Source organism: Acomys russatus, chromosome 10 (genome assembly GCF_903995435.1).
Source record: "Acomys russatus chromosome 10, mAcoRus1.1, whole genome shotgun sequence".
Taxonomy (NCBI): Eukaryota; Metazoa; Chordata; class Mammalia; order Rodentia; family Muridae; genus Acomys; species Acomys russatus.
Genome location: NC_067146.1, coordinates 74,133,529 through 74,148,880, shown reverse-complemented (window position 1 = coordinate 74,148,880; position 15,352 = coordinate 74,133,529). Strand labels below are relative to the sequence as shown.

General features: G+C 54.7%; 1 protein-coding gene across 1 annotated transcript in view; it reads left to right on the top strand.

Moving 5' to 3' along the window:
- LOC127194187 (SCO-spondin-like) overlaps positions 1-15,352 on the top strand; it is a 58,940-nt gene that overhangs the window by 20,630 nt on the left and 22,958 nt on the right. Inside the window, 25 exon segments of the mRNA XM_051151510.1 lie at positions 1,059-1,212; positions 1,337-1,391; positions 1,799-1,897; positions 2,166-2,360; positions 2,450-2,577; positions 3,126-3,312; positions 3,401-3,554; positions 4,033-4,105; positions 4,787-4,850; positions 5,650-5,814; positions 6,104-6,247; positions 7,520-7,690; positions 7,776-7,940; positions 9,130-9,309; positions 9,402-9,524; positions 9,607-9,736; positions 9,907-10,032; positions 10,191-10,282; positions 11,190-11,363; positions 11,649-11,813; positions 12,378-12,627; positions 13,883-13,929; positions 14,083-14,253; positions 14,570-14,701; positions 14,927-15,072. Of these exon segments, the coding sequence (XP_051007467.1) occupies positions 1,059-1,212; positions 1,337-1,391; positions 1,799-1,897; positions 2,166-2,360; positions 2,450-2,577; positions 3,126-3,312; positions 3,401-3,554; positions 4,033-4,105; positions 4,787-4,850; positions 5,650-5,814; positions 6,104-6,247; positions 7,520-7,690; positions 7,776-7,940; positions 9,130-9,309; positions 9,402-9,524; positions 9,607-9,736; positions 9,907-10,032; positions 10,191-10,282; positions 11,190-11,363; positions 11,649-11,813; positions 12,378-12,627; positions 13,883-13,929; positions 14,083-14,253; positions 14,570-14,701; positions 14,927-15,072 (3,490 nt within the window).

Here is a 15,352-nt window from a genome sequence, read left to right as displayed (position 1 = left end):
TTGGCCAATCCAGTGGCAAGAATGGGTCTCTGGGTCTCTAGTGGGTGGGGAGTGCCTCTGGTGAGGCTTGTAGGGCTGAAGTTATTTCAGCTTTTCTTGGGCAGGCTGTGTTAACCTGCAGTGCTGGTCAAAAATGCTCCCCTCCTCATTCTTTTGGGCCTTTAAGAGCAGGGGTAGAGAACTGGAGAGCTGGCTCAGAGGTTAAGGGCACTCACTGCTCCTCTAAAGGTCCTGAGTTCAATTCCCAACAACTACATGATGGCTCACAACCATCTACAATGTGATCTGACTCCCTCTTCTGGCCTGCAGGTGTACATGCAGGCAGAACACTGTATGCATAATAAATAAATAAATCTTGGGGGAAAAAAAAAAAGAGCAGGGGTAGAGTGGGGTTATAGTGTGACCAAACTATTGATGCTTGTTTTTAAACTCTATTTTGTTTGGGGGTATTGAAGCTTCTACCTCCCTCCCACCAACTCTCAACCCCGGAAAGGAGGAAGCATGTTAGTGGAGAGAAGGGGAGCAGACCCCTTTATTTCTCACGGTTGTTAAGGGTCAGTTTGGGGCAATACCAATCTCTGTTAATGGTAAATGCAGCAAGCAGTCTCCTCCAAGCCTCTGTGTTGAAATGTTTCTCTAGATCCACACCAGTCGCTGGTCTCTCCAAACTGCTACTCGCCACACGCCGCCGCCACTGCTACCACTGCATGCCACACTTTGTCTCTCTGCGCTCTCCTATTTATCTTCCTCAAGAGTCCTAGACCACGCCCCTCTCGGTGCTATAGAAGGCTGGCAAAGACCACGCCCCACACAAGACAATTGTCAGCTGTGGGCAAACTAAAATCCCACACTTGGGATTAAAACAAAAACATATTCATGTAACATAATTGAGTTTACAATGAAACCAAAACTTCCGTTACAACCAAACGTTTACCCAAGACTTTCTCGGCTTTATTCCTGACAGTCAAAAGTCTAGGAACGCCCTTAGTCCAGGCAGTGGAAGCAGCTTTGAGCGAGCTCCTTCTTCCAGAAGGCTGTAACGGTGTCTCCCTTCCCAGGTGCCAGACAGAGTCCTGTGAGGGCTGTGAACAGTGGGGCGTCATGCACCATGTTGGGGAACGCTGGCGTGGGGGCCCCTGCACGGTGTGTGAGTGTCTGCACGGGGGTATCACACGCTGCTCCCCCTATTGCCCACTGGGCCGCTGCCCCCAGGTGAGGGGTCTGGGAATGTGGAGAGGGCAGAGCCTGGCCAGAGGTGATATGGACCAGCCAGGCTTGGGGAAACTGATTGAGTGGTCAGGGATGGACCAGTGGCTTGACGCCTATGTTCCCACAGGGCTGGGTCCTCGTGGAGGGAAAGGGAGAATCGTGTTGCCACTGTGTGCTGCCTGGTGAGTGGGTCTGAGGGGCAACAGAAGGGCCTCAGGGGGAGAAGACTCCAGTGCAGACTATGACAGGGAGCAACAGAGCAGATCTATGAAGCTGGAGCTCGCCCAGCCTGAACAGTTCATAGGCTGGTCAATGCACAATGAGTCTCTTTCTAATGCCTACATAGGTTAGGAACTGCACCTGTTCCGTACTCGTCCAAAAACGTGGGGGGTTTTATTCTGTTTTCTAAATAGTTGGTGGAGGTGAAAACAGGTACAGAATAGGGACATGCAGAGAAGGAGGGGCCCTTCCCAGCTGGCATTTGTCCCTGATAAGCCATGAGAGGGAACGTGTTCCAGGAAGTGTGGAGGGTTGATGGCTGGAGGCAGCATCTCCCGCTCTGTCCCCTGACCATTGGGTCTCTGCACAGGAAAGAACCAGACAGTGGTCCCCATGACCACTCCTGCCCCTGGCCCCAGCCCTCAGAGCGGAACCCCTCTGGTCACCTATGTTCTGCCTCCTGTGGGGGGTGAGTCATGTGCTGTTTTGGATGCTGAGAGGGACTGCCCTAGCGATTGCCAGACCTCTAGGAAAACAGGGCCCGTGGCTCAGTCCCCTGCCTTCCACACACTGCAGGTGGTGAAGTCACCCATCCCAAGTTACGTTCCCCAGCTCTGCCTGCCTTGGTCCATTTTTCTGTCCTCTGTACCCCCCAGCTTCCCTTGTGGTTTCCTAATTGTCCCTACCATCCTCTGTCTTGGCCTACATAAGCCTACCTCTCTTTCTCCTGTCCCTAGATGCCTGCTATTCTCCCCTCGGCCTGACCCGACTGCCCATGTGGGCACCGTCCCAGCCTCATGCACACCCTACCTGGGCTGCCTCCCTGGGAGCTCCCGCTGCAGGGCCTGGCCCCAGAGAGGATGCTTATGCCAAGTGGCACACCCAGCCACTCTACCTGCAGCTGGACCTGCTGCGGCTCCGGAACCTAACTGGTCAGTGAGGAGGAGGGGACCGGACAGGGGATGAGGGGTGGGGTGGCTGTTTCAATGCTGACCTGTGCCTTGCCCTGGTCCCTTCTCAGGCATTATAGTACAGGGGGCTGGCTCCTCTGCTGCTTATGTCACCAGCTTGTCACTCCAGTTCAGCAGTGATGGTCTACAATGGCATGACTATCTCAACTCTCTGCCAAGTACCCTGCATCCAGCCATGGTACTGAGCACTCCAGTGCCCCGGGGCAGGTGGCCCAACAGACCCCTTTGTGGATACCACAGCCAAGTCCCCAAGGGACTTTCATTGCCCCAAGGGACAGTCCTGGCATTATACAGCTGTGGAACACCTACTGTCTAGCAGGGACTATGTTCTGTGGAGCTGAGAGACCAGGGACATCTGAAAACATGAAAGTGGCTTAGAATCTGCACATGTGACAGACATGTGACTCTCTATGACAGCTTGTGAAGGAGCGGGGTGGTGTCCCACCCAGCTCACAGAGACCCTTAGAAGCATGGGTCTCTGTAGCAACCTCAGCACAGCACTGTTCCTTTAGGAGTTGCCATTCTCAGGAAGACAGGCCCCTTGCAGCCACTGGACCCAGGGCCACACACGTTTTCATTCTTACCCTCTTAAAGAGCCCCCTGCTCTGTGTGGGAGTAATGTCCATGTTATGAGGGTTGGGGGACTTGGGAGGGGCACCAAAGCCGAGTTACTGTGACAGCTTGAGCAAGAGGTGGGACTCGGGCTGCAAGTAATACCTTCCACAGCTTTACCCTGGGAGCTTGGACCATGTGGCCCCTGAGGTATGGACATTCGACCAGATGGTACAGGCCAGGTATGTCAGGGTGTGGCCACAGGAGGACCACCAAGGTGGTGGTGGTGGCGGCGGCGGTGGCGGCGGCGGCGGCGGCAATGTCCAGCGCAACCTCTTCCTGTGGGTGGAGCTACTGGGCTGTAAGCCAGGTCCAGGTCAGCTTGGGTGCTGAAGGGAGAAGAGGGGGGAGTGTGATATCAGGAACCCTAAGTAGCGTGTTCTCCACAGTGTCCCCATTGGCAACTCCATGTCCAGGGACCGGGCACCGATGTGCGAGTGGTGAATGTGCCCCGAAGGGTGGGCCATGTGATGGTGCTGTGGACTGTGAGGATGGTTCTGATGAGGAGGCCTGTGGGCCCCTTCGTGCAGGCACCACCAGCAGGTATGGCCTGGCCTGGGGCTGACCCCGGATGGGAAATGTGAATGGGAGGGGAGCCCTGTCTTGTCCTCACAAACTGTGACTGCTGAGGAGTCACATGCGGGTGCCCCTGAGTCCTTGCCATCATGAAAGCTTTATGTTCTCTACGTTCTCCTATATCTAGAGTTTAGCAACTCTCAAAGAATGTCCCCTAAGCTAAGACCACACCCTACCACCTCCACCCGCCACAGCATGACAGATGGGCGACTCTCGGTTCTACCTGGTTCTGTAGATGGGCCGTGGGAGTGCTTTACCCATCCTCCAGCAATCATGCCATGGTCAGGCTGAGACCACTGTTAGAGCTCACCATTGTCCAGCCTTAGTGGGCAGTGACCCTCCTGAATGCCCAATCCTGGTCCCTTTAGGATGGTTGGGCTCCAGGACTGAGAGATCACACACACCCCCCCATCCCCTGAGCCCTCTTGGTGATTTTTCTTCCTAGAGTCTATTCCACAACCAGGCCCCCAGCCCTCTCCTCTGCCCAGCCTGGAACATTTCCATTGCAGCGCGGGGAGGTGAGTGGGAATCTATGTGTCACTGCCTCACCCCTGCACTTCCTGCGCCTGCATTGTCCTCCGGCTCTACACACTCGGCGACTTTCCCTCTGGCTTGTGTGTCCTGATGCCGTTCTGTCAGGCCTTCAGTCTGGAGCTCTCTGGGAGCCAGCTTGGTGCTAGATAGGGTGCTGAGTGCTGGGGGCGGGAGTAAATGGGACAGAGTGGCACAGAGATGTACAGGGCGGGGTGCTGATGTTCTGCGGTCTGGGTGACAAGTGCTCTGTCACCAGTGAGGAGGCACTGGGGCATCTGCTTTTGGAATCTATGCCCTGGGGTCCCCAGAGGCATCTGGGACAAAGATTGAAGGATGAGGTTATCTGTGACAACAGGGTGCAGGCAGGGCACTTCCCACTGAGAGGCCTAGGGCTTTGGGGGAAAGAGCTGAAGTGGCTGCACAGGTGGGCAGTGAGGGTACCTCAGGCCAGTGCCTGAAGATGCCCAGCTTCTCCACCTTGCAGGGGACGTTAGCTCGCTCATGAGCTCTGCGGGCCAGTGTCTTGGGGTATCACCTCTGTCCTCAGCTCTGGGCTTCTGGAAACAGATAGAGATGGGAAGGAGGAAGCTGCAAAGAGGATGGGCCGTGTGGAGCTGCCCTGGAGGCCTGAGCAGAGTGGCTAAGCTTTCTTTCTCCCTCTTCAGGTTCTGGCAGACAAGGAGCACCAGCAGCCGAAGCAGGAATCATCCATGTCTAGTGAAGGTGTGTGCACAGACTCCAATCCCCTCCCCAAAGCCACGCCTTTGCCATCAGCTGCCCTTCTAGAGCAAAGGCAGCGGCGAATCAGAGGCCGAATCCCGCTGTCCTAATTCTCCCAATACCAGGGAGCTACAGGGTTAAGAGACACTGGTCATGAGGTGCATGGCCAGGTCCTAGCCTGTTCAGCCTACTAGTCCCAGGATGTGGGGTCTGAGGGGACAAAGATAGTTTGTAGGGCCGTGCAATTGTCCTGCAGGATGGCTGCTGTCCCCACACCCGATCCCGGGCCAGTCTCCCTGAAGAAGCTGAGAAACCATCTCCCCCCATCTTTGCTTTTCTGTCTTTGATGATGAATATTTTGGCAGAAAATGAGCATCTGGCTCTCCTTTTCAGCATAGCTGTCAGGAAGCTCAGAATCAGCTTGTATCTTTGCATCAGTAGCAGTGTCCTCATCCCACAGCTCAGCCATGCTGGCTCCTTCTGCTGTTACATTTATGTGACTTCAGTTCTCTCTTGCCTCTAAATGCCTTATTGTACAACGAACTTGTACTGGCGTTGCTGTGTCTTCTTGCAACGAGAGTACCGTATTAGATCAAACCTGCTTTTTTCTCTCTCTCTCTCTCTTTTCCTTTAACACTCTTCTCGTGCCCCTTGGGTGACAGTGTCCCACTTCCTTTTTTGATCTGAGTGTCCTGTGATGGCTGGGATTGTCCTGCACCATGTGGGAGCCAGGGGTATCCTCTTCAGGGTCTGTCTCACTACCTCTCATAGGCTGGGGAGCTGACTCCTCCAGCCTCTGAGAAAACAGCAGGTCCCGCCCACACTGCTGAGGCTCCTCTTCCTGTTTCAGGGCAATCCATGCAGACAGTGGCCACGATCTCCACCTTCTTTCCTGCCACCAACAGCCTGCACCCAGGAATGGCAGCTGTGACGGTGCTTCCCTCACACTCAGTCACTCCAGGAACTCCTGTTGGTAAGACGCTTCTGAAAAGCCTGTGTGAGCCCAGCTTCTCTGTGAGGACCAGAAGCCACAGGAGGTTCAAGGTCACATGGCTCCATGTCAGTTTTGGTAGAATGGGCCTAGGACCTGAGCTCCCTGACCCAACTCACTTCTTTTTCATTACCTCAAAAGAGGCAAAAAGAGGGGTATCCTAGATGCTGAGAGGAGGAAAGCTAGGAACTTCTAGGAAGTGACCAAGAGGGAGGACAAAGGTGGCTTGTTCTCAAGTCAGCTGGTGTCCTGTGGTGGTGTCCTGTTGCAGGCCAAAGTGTCACCCCCAGGCCCTTCCCACCCATGTGGTGTGGCCCCGGGCAGATGCCCTGTGAAGTGCTGGGCTGTGTGGAGCAGGAGCAACTGTGTGACGGGAGGGAGGACTGTCTTGACGGCTCCGATGAGCAGCACTGTGGTGAGCTGGAGGGGCTGCATCGTGCACTGGAGATGGCAGGAGGGTTCAGGGCTGGGGAGCTCATATGGGGAGGATATGGGAGGGGATAGGGCAGCAGGGAAGGCTGAGAAATTGTAAAAGCAACCAGGAGCACCAGTGTCTTAGACGTTGGTGGTGAGCATAATGGGATGGGCATTGGGTCCCAGGCTGTTTTGTTAAACCTATCTGGCTGTTGAGGGTACTCGCCTATCCATCAGGCTACCTTCCCACGTACCTATTGATACATCTGCCCGTCCACCCATTTATCCATTGCCCAATCTACCTCTTTATGTATCCATCATCTACCTGGTTTTTGTTTTTTTTTTTGGTTGTTTTTATTTTCATGTGTGTATGCGTGAGTGTATACCACATGTGTGTGCTCACGGTGACCAGATGTGGAATTGGAATTAAAATGGTTGTGAACTACTGTGTGGGTGCTGGGAATCAAACTGGAAGAGCAAGCAGTGCTCTTAACCACTGAGGTATCTCCAGCCTCCACACCCCGCCACATTCTCTTAAATCTACCCATCCACACCCATCCACACACACATTCATCTTTTCATCCACACAGCTATGCATTTGATCATGTATTCACTCTGTCTATCCCTCTCTCTATTTATATGTCCATTAATCCCCTGACCATTTATCTATCCATCTACCCACGCTGTCTATACCAACTTACCTGTATCTATCCACTTATATTCGCCCTTCCGCCTGCCTGCCCACTTACCTGCCTACCCATCTATTTACTCACCACCTACTTAGCTATCCCATTCACACACTCATTTCTCTGCCCATCCATCTATCCACATGCCCACATAGTCATCCATCTATCCACATGCCCACATAGTCATCCATCTATCCATATAGTCTCTACCCATCTCCATCCACCCATTCACCCAAGGTAGATCATCTTGATCGAATCTAAAGGAAAACTGTTAATGAACCCATGAAACCGGAGCCCAGGGGGGAACCCATTCCAAAAGTGGGTAACCACAGGGAAGGGCTGTCCTACACGCACTGACTTCTCTCTGGACACTTACAAGTAGACAAACTATGACAACTATGTAGAACAAAGACCTTATGAGGGCTCCTCGTGGGTGGAGGACCTCAGAGGCAACGGGAGGAGTGGGAAGGCCAGGGAGCCTCTCCTCATCAAACTATCCCGAGCTCGGCCTCAGGTTCAAGAGACTCCATTTTTCATCTGGCCAGAAATCATTTATGTGGCTCCCTACTCTCTCCTCAAATTGGCAGCAAGGGCTGGACCCTTCACCGTGCCCACCACTGCCCTCCCTGGGTTGCCAGCCTCAAGGGCCCTCTGCTCCCCAAGTCAGCTGAGCTGTGGCAGTGGGGAGTGCCTGCCTTACGAGCAGCGCTGTGACCTTCAGCTGAACTGCCAGGATGGCTCTGATGAGGATGACTGTGGTATGTGCTGGCCTGAGGTCCAGCCCTGAGGGGCCCTCTTCCTGCAGGAGCCCTTCTCTAAGCCCTGGTGTCCTGTCCCTTGCAGTGGACTGTGTGTTGGCACCTTGGTCTGGCTGGAGTGACTGCAGCCGCAGCTGTGGCCTGGGTCTCAGCTTCCAACGCCGGGAGCTTCTGAGACCTCCCCTGCCTGGAGGCAGCTGTCTGTTACACCAGCTCCGTAGCCAGTCCTGCTTTGTGCAAGCCTGCCCAGGTAGCCTAGCACCCTAGATTCCTTCTTGGATAGAGGTCTGCTGCATGCTGTCAGAGACCTGGGGTGGTTCACATCAGAGACCCCTCACTAAGTAACCTGCTCTCCTTGTGTTCAGTCTCTTGGGACTCTAGCACAATGGTATCAAGTGATTAGAGCCTTCAAAAGGTTGTCAGATGGGGCTGGAGAGATGGCTCAGCAGTTAAGGGCACTGACTGCTCTTCCAGAGGTTCAGAGTTCAATTCCCAGCAACCACATGGTGGCTCACAACCATCTATAATGTAATCTGATGCCCTCTTGTGACCTGCAGGTGTGCATGCAGGCAGAGCACTGTATACATAATAATAAATAACTTCAAAAAAAAAAAAAAAAGGTTGTTGGAGCTGGGCGTGGTGGTGCACACCTTTAATCCCAGCACTCTGGAGGCAGAGGGAGGCAGAACATTGTGAGTTCAAGGCCAGCCTGGTCTACAAAGTGAGTCCAGGACAGCCAAGGCTACACAGAAAAACCCTGTCTCAGAAAAACAAACAAACAAACAACAAACAAAAGGTTGTCAGGACAGCCACTCCTCTGGCCCCACTCTTCTTCCTTGCCCACTTAGGTGGCCAGAGGGAATCCCTTCATCCCTTCATTCAGGGTTCTGAAGCTGTAACTTGGTGACGGTCATTCCTACCTCTATCCACCATGTTTCCATGTGTGAGGATAGAGACACCATAAGAGGGTGTTTTAAGTGACAACTAGTTGTACCGCTTGTTTGTCCCTGGCTCCATACTTGAAGGCCTTGTAGACCTTTTGTTCAGTAACTCCAATATAGTGACTCCCAGCCTGCTCTGTATGCTGCTGAGAGGGTACCCTGCACGCACGCGCGCACGCACGTGCACGCACACACACACACACACACAGCTCCCAACCCTGGCTTTGGTAGCTTCCTTGTATCACTGCTGCCAAGTGTGCCCCCACTTCAGGCTTCTGTCATTGTAACCCTGCCAGGGCTCTAACTCTGCCCTTGGGGTCACTGCGTGGTTTCCCCTGGTTCTCTCACCTACAGTTTTCCAGAATAAAAGGGGTTTTAGAACTGCTAGGATGCTGCCCTTGGCTGCTAGGCCACTGGCCCCTAAGGGACCCTCCCTCTCCACACATCCTGCCTCCTTGGAGTCATTCTGGTGGACCCCCCCCTCTTTTTCCTCTATAGTGGCTGGGGCATGGGCAGAATGGGGACCCTGGGAGCCCTGCAGTGTCTCCTGTGGAGGTGGCCACCGGAGTCGCCAGAGGAGCTGTGTGGATCCCCCACCCAAGAATGGTGGTGTCCCCTGCCCTGGGCCTTCTCATGAGAGAGCACCCTGCAGCTTGCAGCTCTGCCCGGGTGACACAGGTAAAGGAAGCTGGCTCGGAGGGACAGTGGAGACCCAGAGTTTGTCTCTGGTTCTTCTGGTACCCACCCTACATGTGCTCTTCTCCCCTCAGACTGTGAGCCAGGCCGCGTACACGTGACCACTGAGCTATGTCAGAAGGGCCTAGTGCCCCCGTGTCCACCCTCCTGCCTGGACCCTGAAGGCAACAGAAGCTGCAGCGGCCACTGTGTGGAAGGTGAGGCAGGATCAGAAAGTGGAAGTAAGAGGTGCCCACCCAAGCCCAACACTCTCCCTAAGTGACTTCTCCTTGCTCCCAGGATGCCGCTGCCCTCCTGGGCTCCTGCTCCAGGACTCTCACTGCCTGCCCCTCTCTGAATGCCCCTGCCTGGTAGGCCAAGACCTGAGGCAGCCCAGGTTGCCTTTCCTGCTGGACAACTGCAGCCAATGGTGAGTGTGCTAGGCTAAGAGCCAGTACTAGTCCAGGGGTGAGTACTGTGGCGAGAGAGGGTGCTGGGCTGGGGAGGGCTCTGGACCAGGAGATGGTACTGGGTGGAGAGAGGGTATTGGCCTGGGCCTCCTGGTGCTGATGGATCCTCTGCCCCTTCTGTTCTGTGCAGCACATGTGAGAATGGGACACTGCTGTGTAAGCCAGGGGGCTGCTCCCAGTCCTGTGGCTGGTCTGCCTGGTCCCCCTGGACTCCTTGTGATCGCTCCTGTGGCTCTGGAGTGCGGGCCAGGTTCAGGTGTGGAGCTGGGCCATGACTGGAAGAGATGGGGAGAAAGGACCAGAGTGGGCCACCCTGGTTGGAAGGGCAGTGAAGAGATGACAAAAGGATGAAGAAGGCAGGAGTGCTGGGTGGTGACAGAGAGAGGCAGATTGCCCAGGCAAGTCTCTCTTCAGGTCCCCCTCCAACCCTCCTGTGGCACTGGGAGGTGCACCGTGTGAAGGTGACAGGCAGGAGCTGCAGGCCTGCTACACAGCATGTGGGACAGGTACTCTAAGGCAGGAGACTGCCTTCCTCTTCCCCAAACCTATGTTCCTGGCTGGTACCTTGGGTGGCCAGTGAGTGAAGCCGTACCAGCCGAGACTAGAGTTCCAGTGTGCCCTTTCCTGCCTGGCCCCTAATGCCGACAGAAACTGCAGTGTGTACTGTGGAAGGTGAGACATAGCCAGAAAGTGGAAGCTAAGAGGCGTGCCCACATAGCTGAGCTATGGTCCTCGAGCCCGTTAATGGGTTTGGAGGTGGGAGAGGCAGGCTCTCATGCAGACAACCTGGGTACCTGGGAAGGCTATCTCATGGGGACAGGGGTCTGCAGGGGCTGGAAGAATGAAGATGCTGGCCTAGCAGTGTGCTTCAGGTGCCCAGGGCAGACAGGAACTCTTGGAGGCAGGATAAAGGTGCCAGTTCGTTCCTTCACGTCAGGTGATGTGGGTATCAAGGGAGGCCGCCGCACTGCAGGCTCATCCCTGTGGGCATGAGTCAGAATGAGTAATGGGTGGCAGGGGATGAGTGGAGGAAACTGAGTCCTGGAGTCAGTGGAGAGTGAAGTGGCGATCTCACACAGGTGGTCACAGATCACAGGAAATGCCGGGGTTGCCCACATAAAGAAATCTAGAAGAGTTGGGCTGAGAGACTGAGGTTGGGGAATGTACTATGGGCTGTTGGCTGAACCATGAGGAGGCATGGGCCTGAGCTCAGCCAGGTCCCATGGAAAGTTCTGCCTTAAGGAAAGCTGAGAAGTGGAGCTTCAGATTAGGGCCCTCATAACAGAGTGAGTCGTAGGGCTAACCCTGGCCTTCACTGCCTTTTGGTGTTTCAGACCTGACCCAGACCCCAGTCTTCTGGCCAGCCTGTCCCGAGTCTCTGTACAATATGTCTGTAACTGTCTTCCCTTCCAGAGATACCAGGTTGGACACCTTGGACGTCCTGGTCCTCCTGCTCCCAGAGCTGCCTTGTCCCCGGGGGGGACCCTGGCTGGCGGCAGCGTTCTCGGCTGTGCCCCGGTTCCAGGGACACACTCTGTCCTGGGGAAGCTACCCAGGAGGAACCCTGCAGCCCCCCTGTGTGCCCAGGTACAGCCCTACCGTCCTTGTGTGGCTGGCAACCTTAGTAGGAAAAGGAACAAGAGAGAATGACCCCTTGACCTTGTCCAACTCCCAGGAAAGAAAGGAAAGAGTAAACCTGGTTAATGTTCTTAAGCCACCCCCCTCCTCACCCCGCCCCATCCCACCCCACCCCATCCAAAGTCTCCTTACAAACGGGAGACTCTGGTGGCCATTATTTGGAATATCCCAAATGCTTCCCTCCCCTGCCCGTGTCTTGCCACCAGTGACTGCAGCCTCTGTTCTTCCTGACAGTGCCAAGATCCTGGGGTTTATGGGGCCCCTGGTCCACCTGCTCAGCCTCCTGCAATGGTGGCATCCAGACTCGTGGGCGCAGTTGCTCTGGCTTTGCTCCTGGGAACCCTGCGTGCCCAGGACCCCACACTCAGACCAGAGACTGCAACATGCAGCTATGCGCAGGTGCCGTACTCCTTCCACACACTCCAGATGGCTGCGCCCACCCTGGGCGTTGACCTTCCCTGACTTCTCTTCTCACTCAGCCGAAATCTGGCTTCAGAACAGGCCACTGGGGGGTGGGGAGTGGGGGGTGAGGGGTAGGGGGGTGGGGGGGTGAGAGGGAGCCTTTAGGATTTCTGGTGTCCCTCCAGATCCCCTCCTCCTCCCACTTGCTGGGAATCAGACACTGGGCCAGACATTTTACTTGCCCCTGATAAGGTCACGTGACCTTGGAGGCAGAGCCCATTCACAGGCAAAAACTCAGGGGAGCAGTGTCTGCCCAGAGAAAGCTATTTTCTTTGCTCCCTCATCCTCTGGGCATTCCTCCTGGCCCAGACACTAGCGTCCTGTTTTCAAGAGCATTCATAGCCAGCTGATGCCAAGCTTTGGAACAAGGAGAGGGAATGGGAGAGGACTGGAGGGGAGGGACTTCCTCACCTCTGCCCTGTCAATCACTACATCCAGGCATTCCCTCCTTGCCAGCATCCCTTCTCTCTTGGCTCAGACCCTCTCTGTCTTTCCATCTAGCCCAGTGCCCAGGGAACACGGTGTTCCGATCAGCAGAGCAGTGCCACGAGGAAGGGGGTCCATGCCCTCAGCTGTGCCTGGCACAGGATCCTGGGGTGGAGTGCACTGGCTCCTGTGTCCCTAGCTGCACCTGCCCCCCTGGCCTCTTCCTGCATAATGCTAGCTGCCTGCCCCGTAGCCAGTGCCCCTGCCAGCTGCACGGGCAGCTCTATGTACCAGGAGCAATGGCTCGCATGGACTGCAACAACTGGTAGGCTACCAGTGGAGGATGGGATGGCGACAGGGCAACGGAGAGGTGGTGTGAAGGGAGGGGCTATTCTCCAGAGTCAGGAAGAAGTGGACTCTCACACACATACTCATCAGTGTGTGAGGGGTCAGAGGGCAGGGGCCTGACTATGCTGACTGCATACGGGGCATGGTTCCTGCGAAGACTGCAGGGAAGGAGACGCTGTCCGGCTACAACACAGGTATCTACAAGATATGATCTTCACCCGGTCTGACTGTGGGAAGACTGGGTTTCAGGTAGTTGGAAGCGCTATGTAGCATGGAACTATAGACTAAAGAGGAGCTTCTTTTTTTTAAGAATATACTTTGACTCCTTGACAAGTTCATACATGCGTGTAATTATTTTGATCCTGTTCACCCTCACTCCTGCCTCTCATGACTTCCAGGTCTGTCCCAAACCCCTCCAACTTCAAATTATTGTACAGATGCTCACGGGTGTGGAACCGTCCTCTGGAGAATGGTCCGCCCACCAGGGGCCATGTCCTCAGAGGAAATGGACTTACCTTCACACAGCACCTGTCAGTTGTCATAGCTACTCAACTGAGAGGCTCGTGAGCCCTTCTGGAAGGGGTTTCTCTTTCTTGAGTATAATTCCCTACGTAGACCCGCCCCCCTCAGATTCTGCTTTGAAGTAACCAGTTCTCAAAATGGGCACCACGTTTTGCCAGCAGAGGGTGCTCTAGTAACCCCACCCCTTTTCCCTTTCCATTTTCTCACATTTCTTCATTCTTTATTTTTCCTCTTTATTTCCTGGTGCCTCTCCCAGTTCCTTTCTTATACTTCCTCCCCCTTTCTCTTGATTCTTCTGCTAGATTTTTTTTTTTTAAATCACCAGTGTTTGACAAATAAACATGCACTGGAGAAAAATGAAAGAGCACAAAATATATCCACTTTTAGAATTCTAGCTCTTTCTAAATTGCCGCTACCTAGCTCTGTCACTTAGAGTCATGTACAAATGCTGTTTAGTAAGTGCACCTGAAATCAAAAGCATGAAAAGGCATCTTTTAATAAAATGGCGTGACAAAGGGACAGTACCCTACCTAGGTCGTTACAGAGCCCACTGAGGGTGAGCTTAGGAGGGAGGTCCGAGAGTCCAAGTCACAGTACTTCATGTTGTGTATTTGGTGGCCCAGCTCCCTGGCCCTGGAGGCAGGTATCTGATGCTTCAAGGGCAAAGGCTGGGTGGACTGGTTGGGGCTCACTGGACACTCTCTTTGCAGCACCTGTGTCTCTGGCGAAATGGTGTGCACCTCAGAGCTCTGCCCAGGTATTCCCTCCATGTGGTGGTCAGTGTTCAGGGACGATGGGAGACTTAGAACACTTTGGAGATAGCCTCCTGGGGTATTGGTAATGTCCCAGGAAAGCCAGGGTCCAGGACAAGTTGACCTGGTTTCAGATACCTGTCCCCTTACCCTGGCAGTGGCCTGTGGCTGGAGCCCCTGGACTCCATGGAGTCCCTGCAGCCAAAGCTGTGATGTGGGCATTCGACGGCGCTTCAGAGCAGGCTCTGCCCCGCCTGCTGCCTATGGGGGTGCCGAGTGCCAAGGTCCCAACATAGATGCTGAATTCTGCAGTTTGAGGCCATGCCGAGGTGAGAATGGGAACCTAGGGCCTGAGAGTTCCTTAAAGAACCTTCTAGAGAGAAGCCAGGAATACTTCTCAGGACCCCATGAGTGATATAAGGGGCTCCCTAAGGGATGATACTAAGAGTTGGGTCCCCAGGGGCTTTGCTAGTCCATTCCCCAAGAGAGACGTCCTCTCTGAAGGCACAAGGTCTCCTAAGGCGGAGACGATCCTGCAGGTGAAGGGAGACAGAGTGAGAAGGAAGGGGTGTCTTTGCACATCTGGGTTTGGGATGGAAGTATGGCGAGTATGGTGACCTTTAGTGACCTGAATGATACCCATAGGCCCTGGTGCACAGTGGGGGTCCTGGACACCATGCTCAGTGCCCTGTGGTGGTGGCTACAGAAACCGCACTCAAGGCAGTGGCCCGCACAGCCCTGTTGAGTTCTCTACCTGCAGCCTGCAGCCCTGTGCAGGTGAGGGATGCTGTGGGGCCACTCTAGCTCTCATTCCCACCAAGCTAGGACTTGTAACAGCCTTCACCCCCACCCCTCGTGTCCCCAAGGCCTGTCCCTTAAAACAGTATAGCCTCCATGGCAACCTCAGCAATACCCAGAACTGATATCTCTCCCATGTTAGGATCCTGGGAGAAAGCTGAGTGGGCAGGCACTGTGCTGCCCTTTTGCCACATGTGTCCACAGGACCAGTGCCGGGTATGTGTCCTAAGGGCCAGCAATGGCTGGAGTGTGTCCAGGGCCCGGCCTCCTGTGCCCATCTCAGCACCCCTAGAGAGCCTAATCAGACCTGCCGTCCTGGCTGCTCCTGCCCCTCTGGGATGCTCCTGCTAGTGAGTAACCCTGCTGCTGCCTGCCTACAGCTGGATTGCTTGTTTCAGCTGGGGCTTCCTGGCTACAGCTGGACTGCCTGGCTACAGCTGGGACTGCCCTGTGGTTTGGGGCCATGGTTTGCCGGGAAGAGATAGCCAGTGGCCCGGGAAAGGCTCCGCTGGTCAGACACCCTAGACAGCTGTTCTCTTGTTTATTAAAGTGGTGGTGGGCCAAAAAGGGATTTACACATTTTTCTCCCTCAAATGTGTGCCATCTTACCCACCACCAGCCATGTGCTGA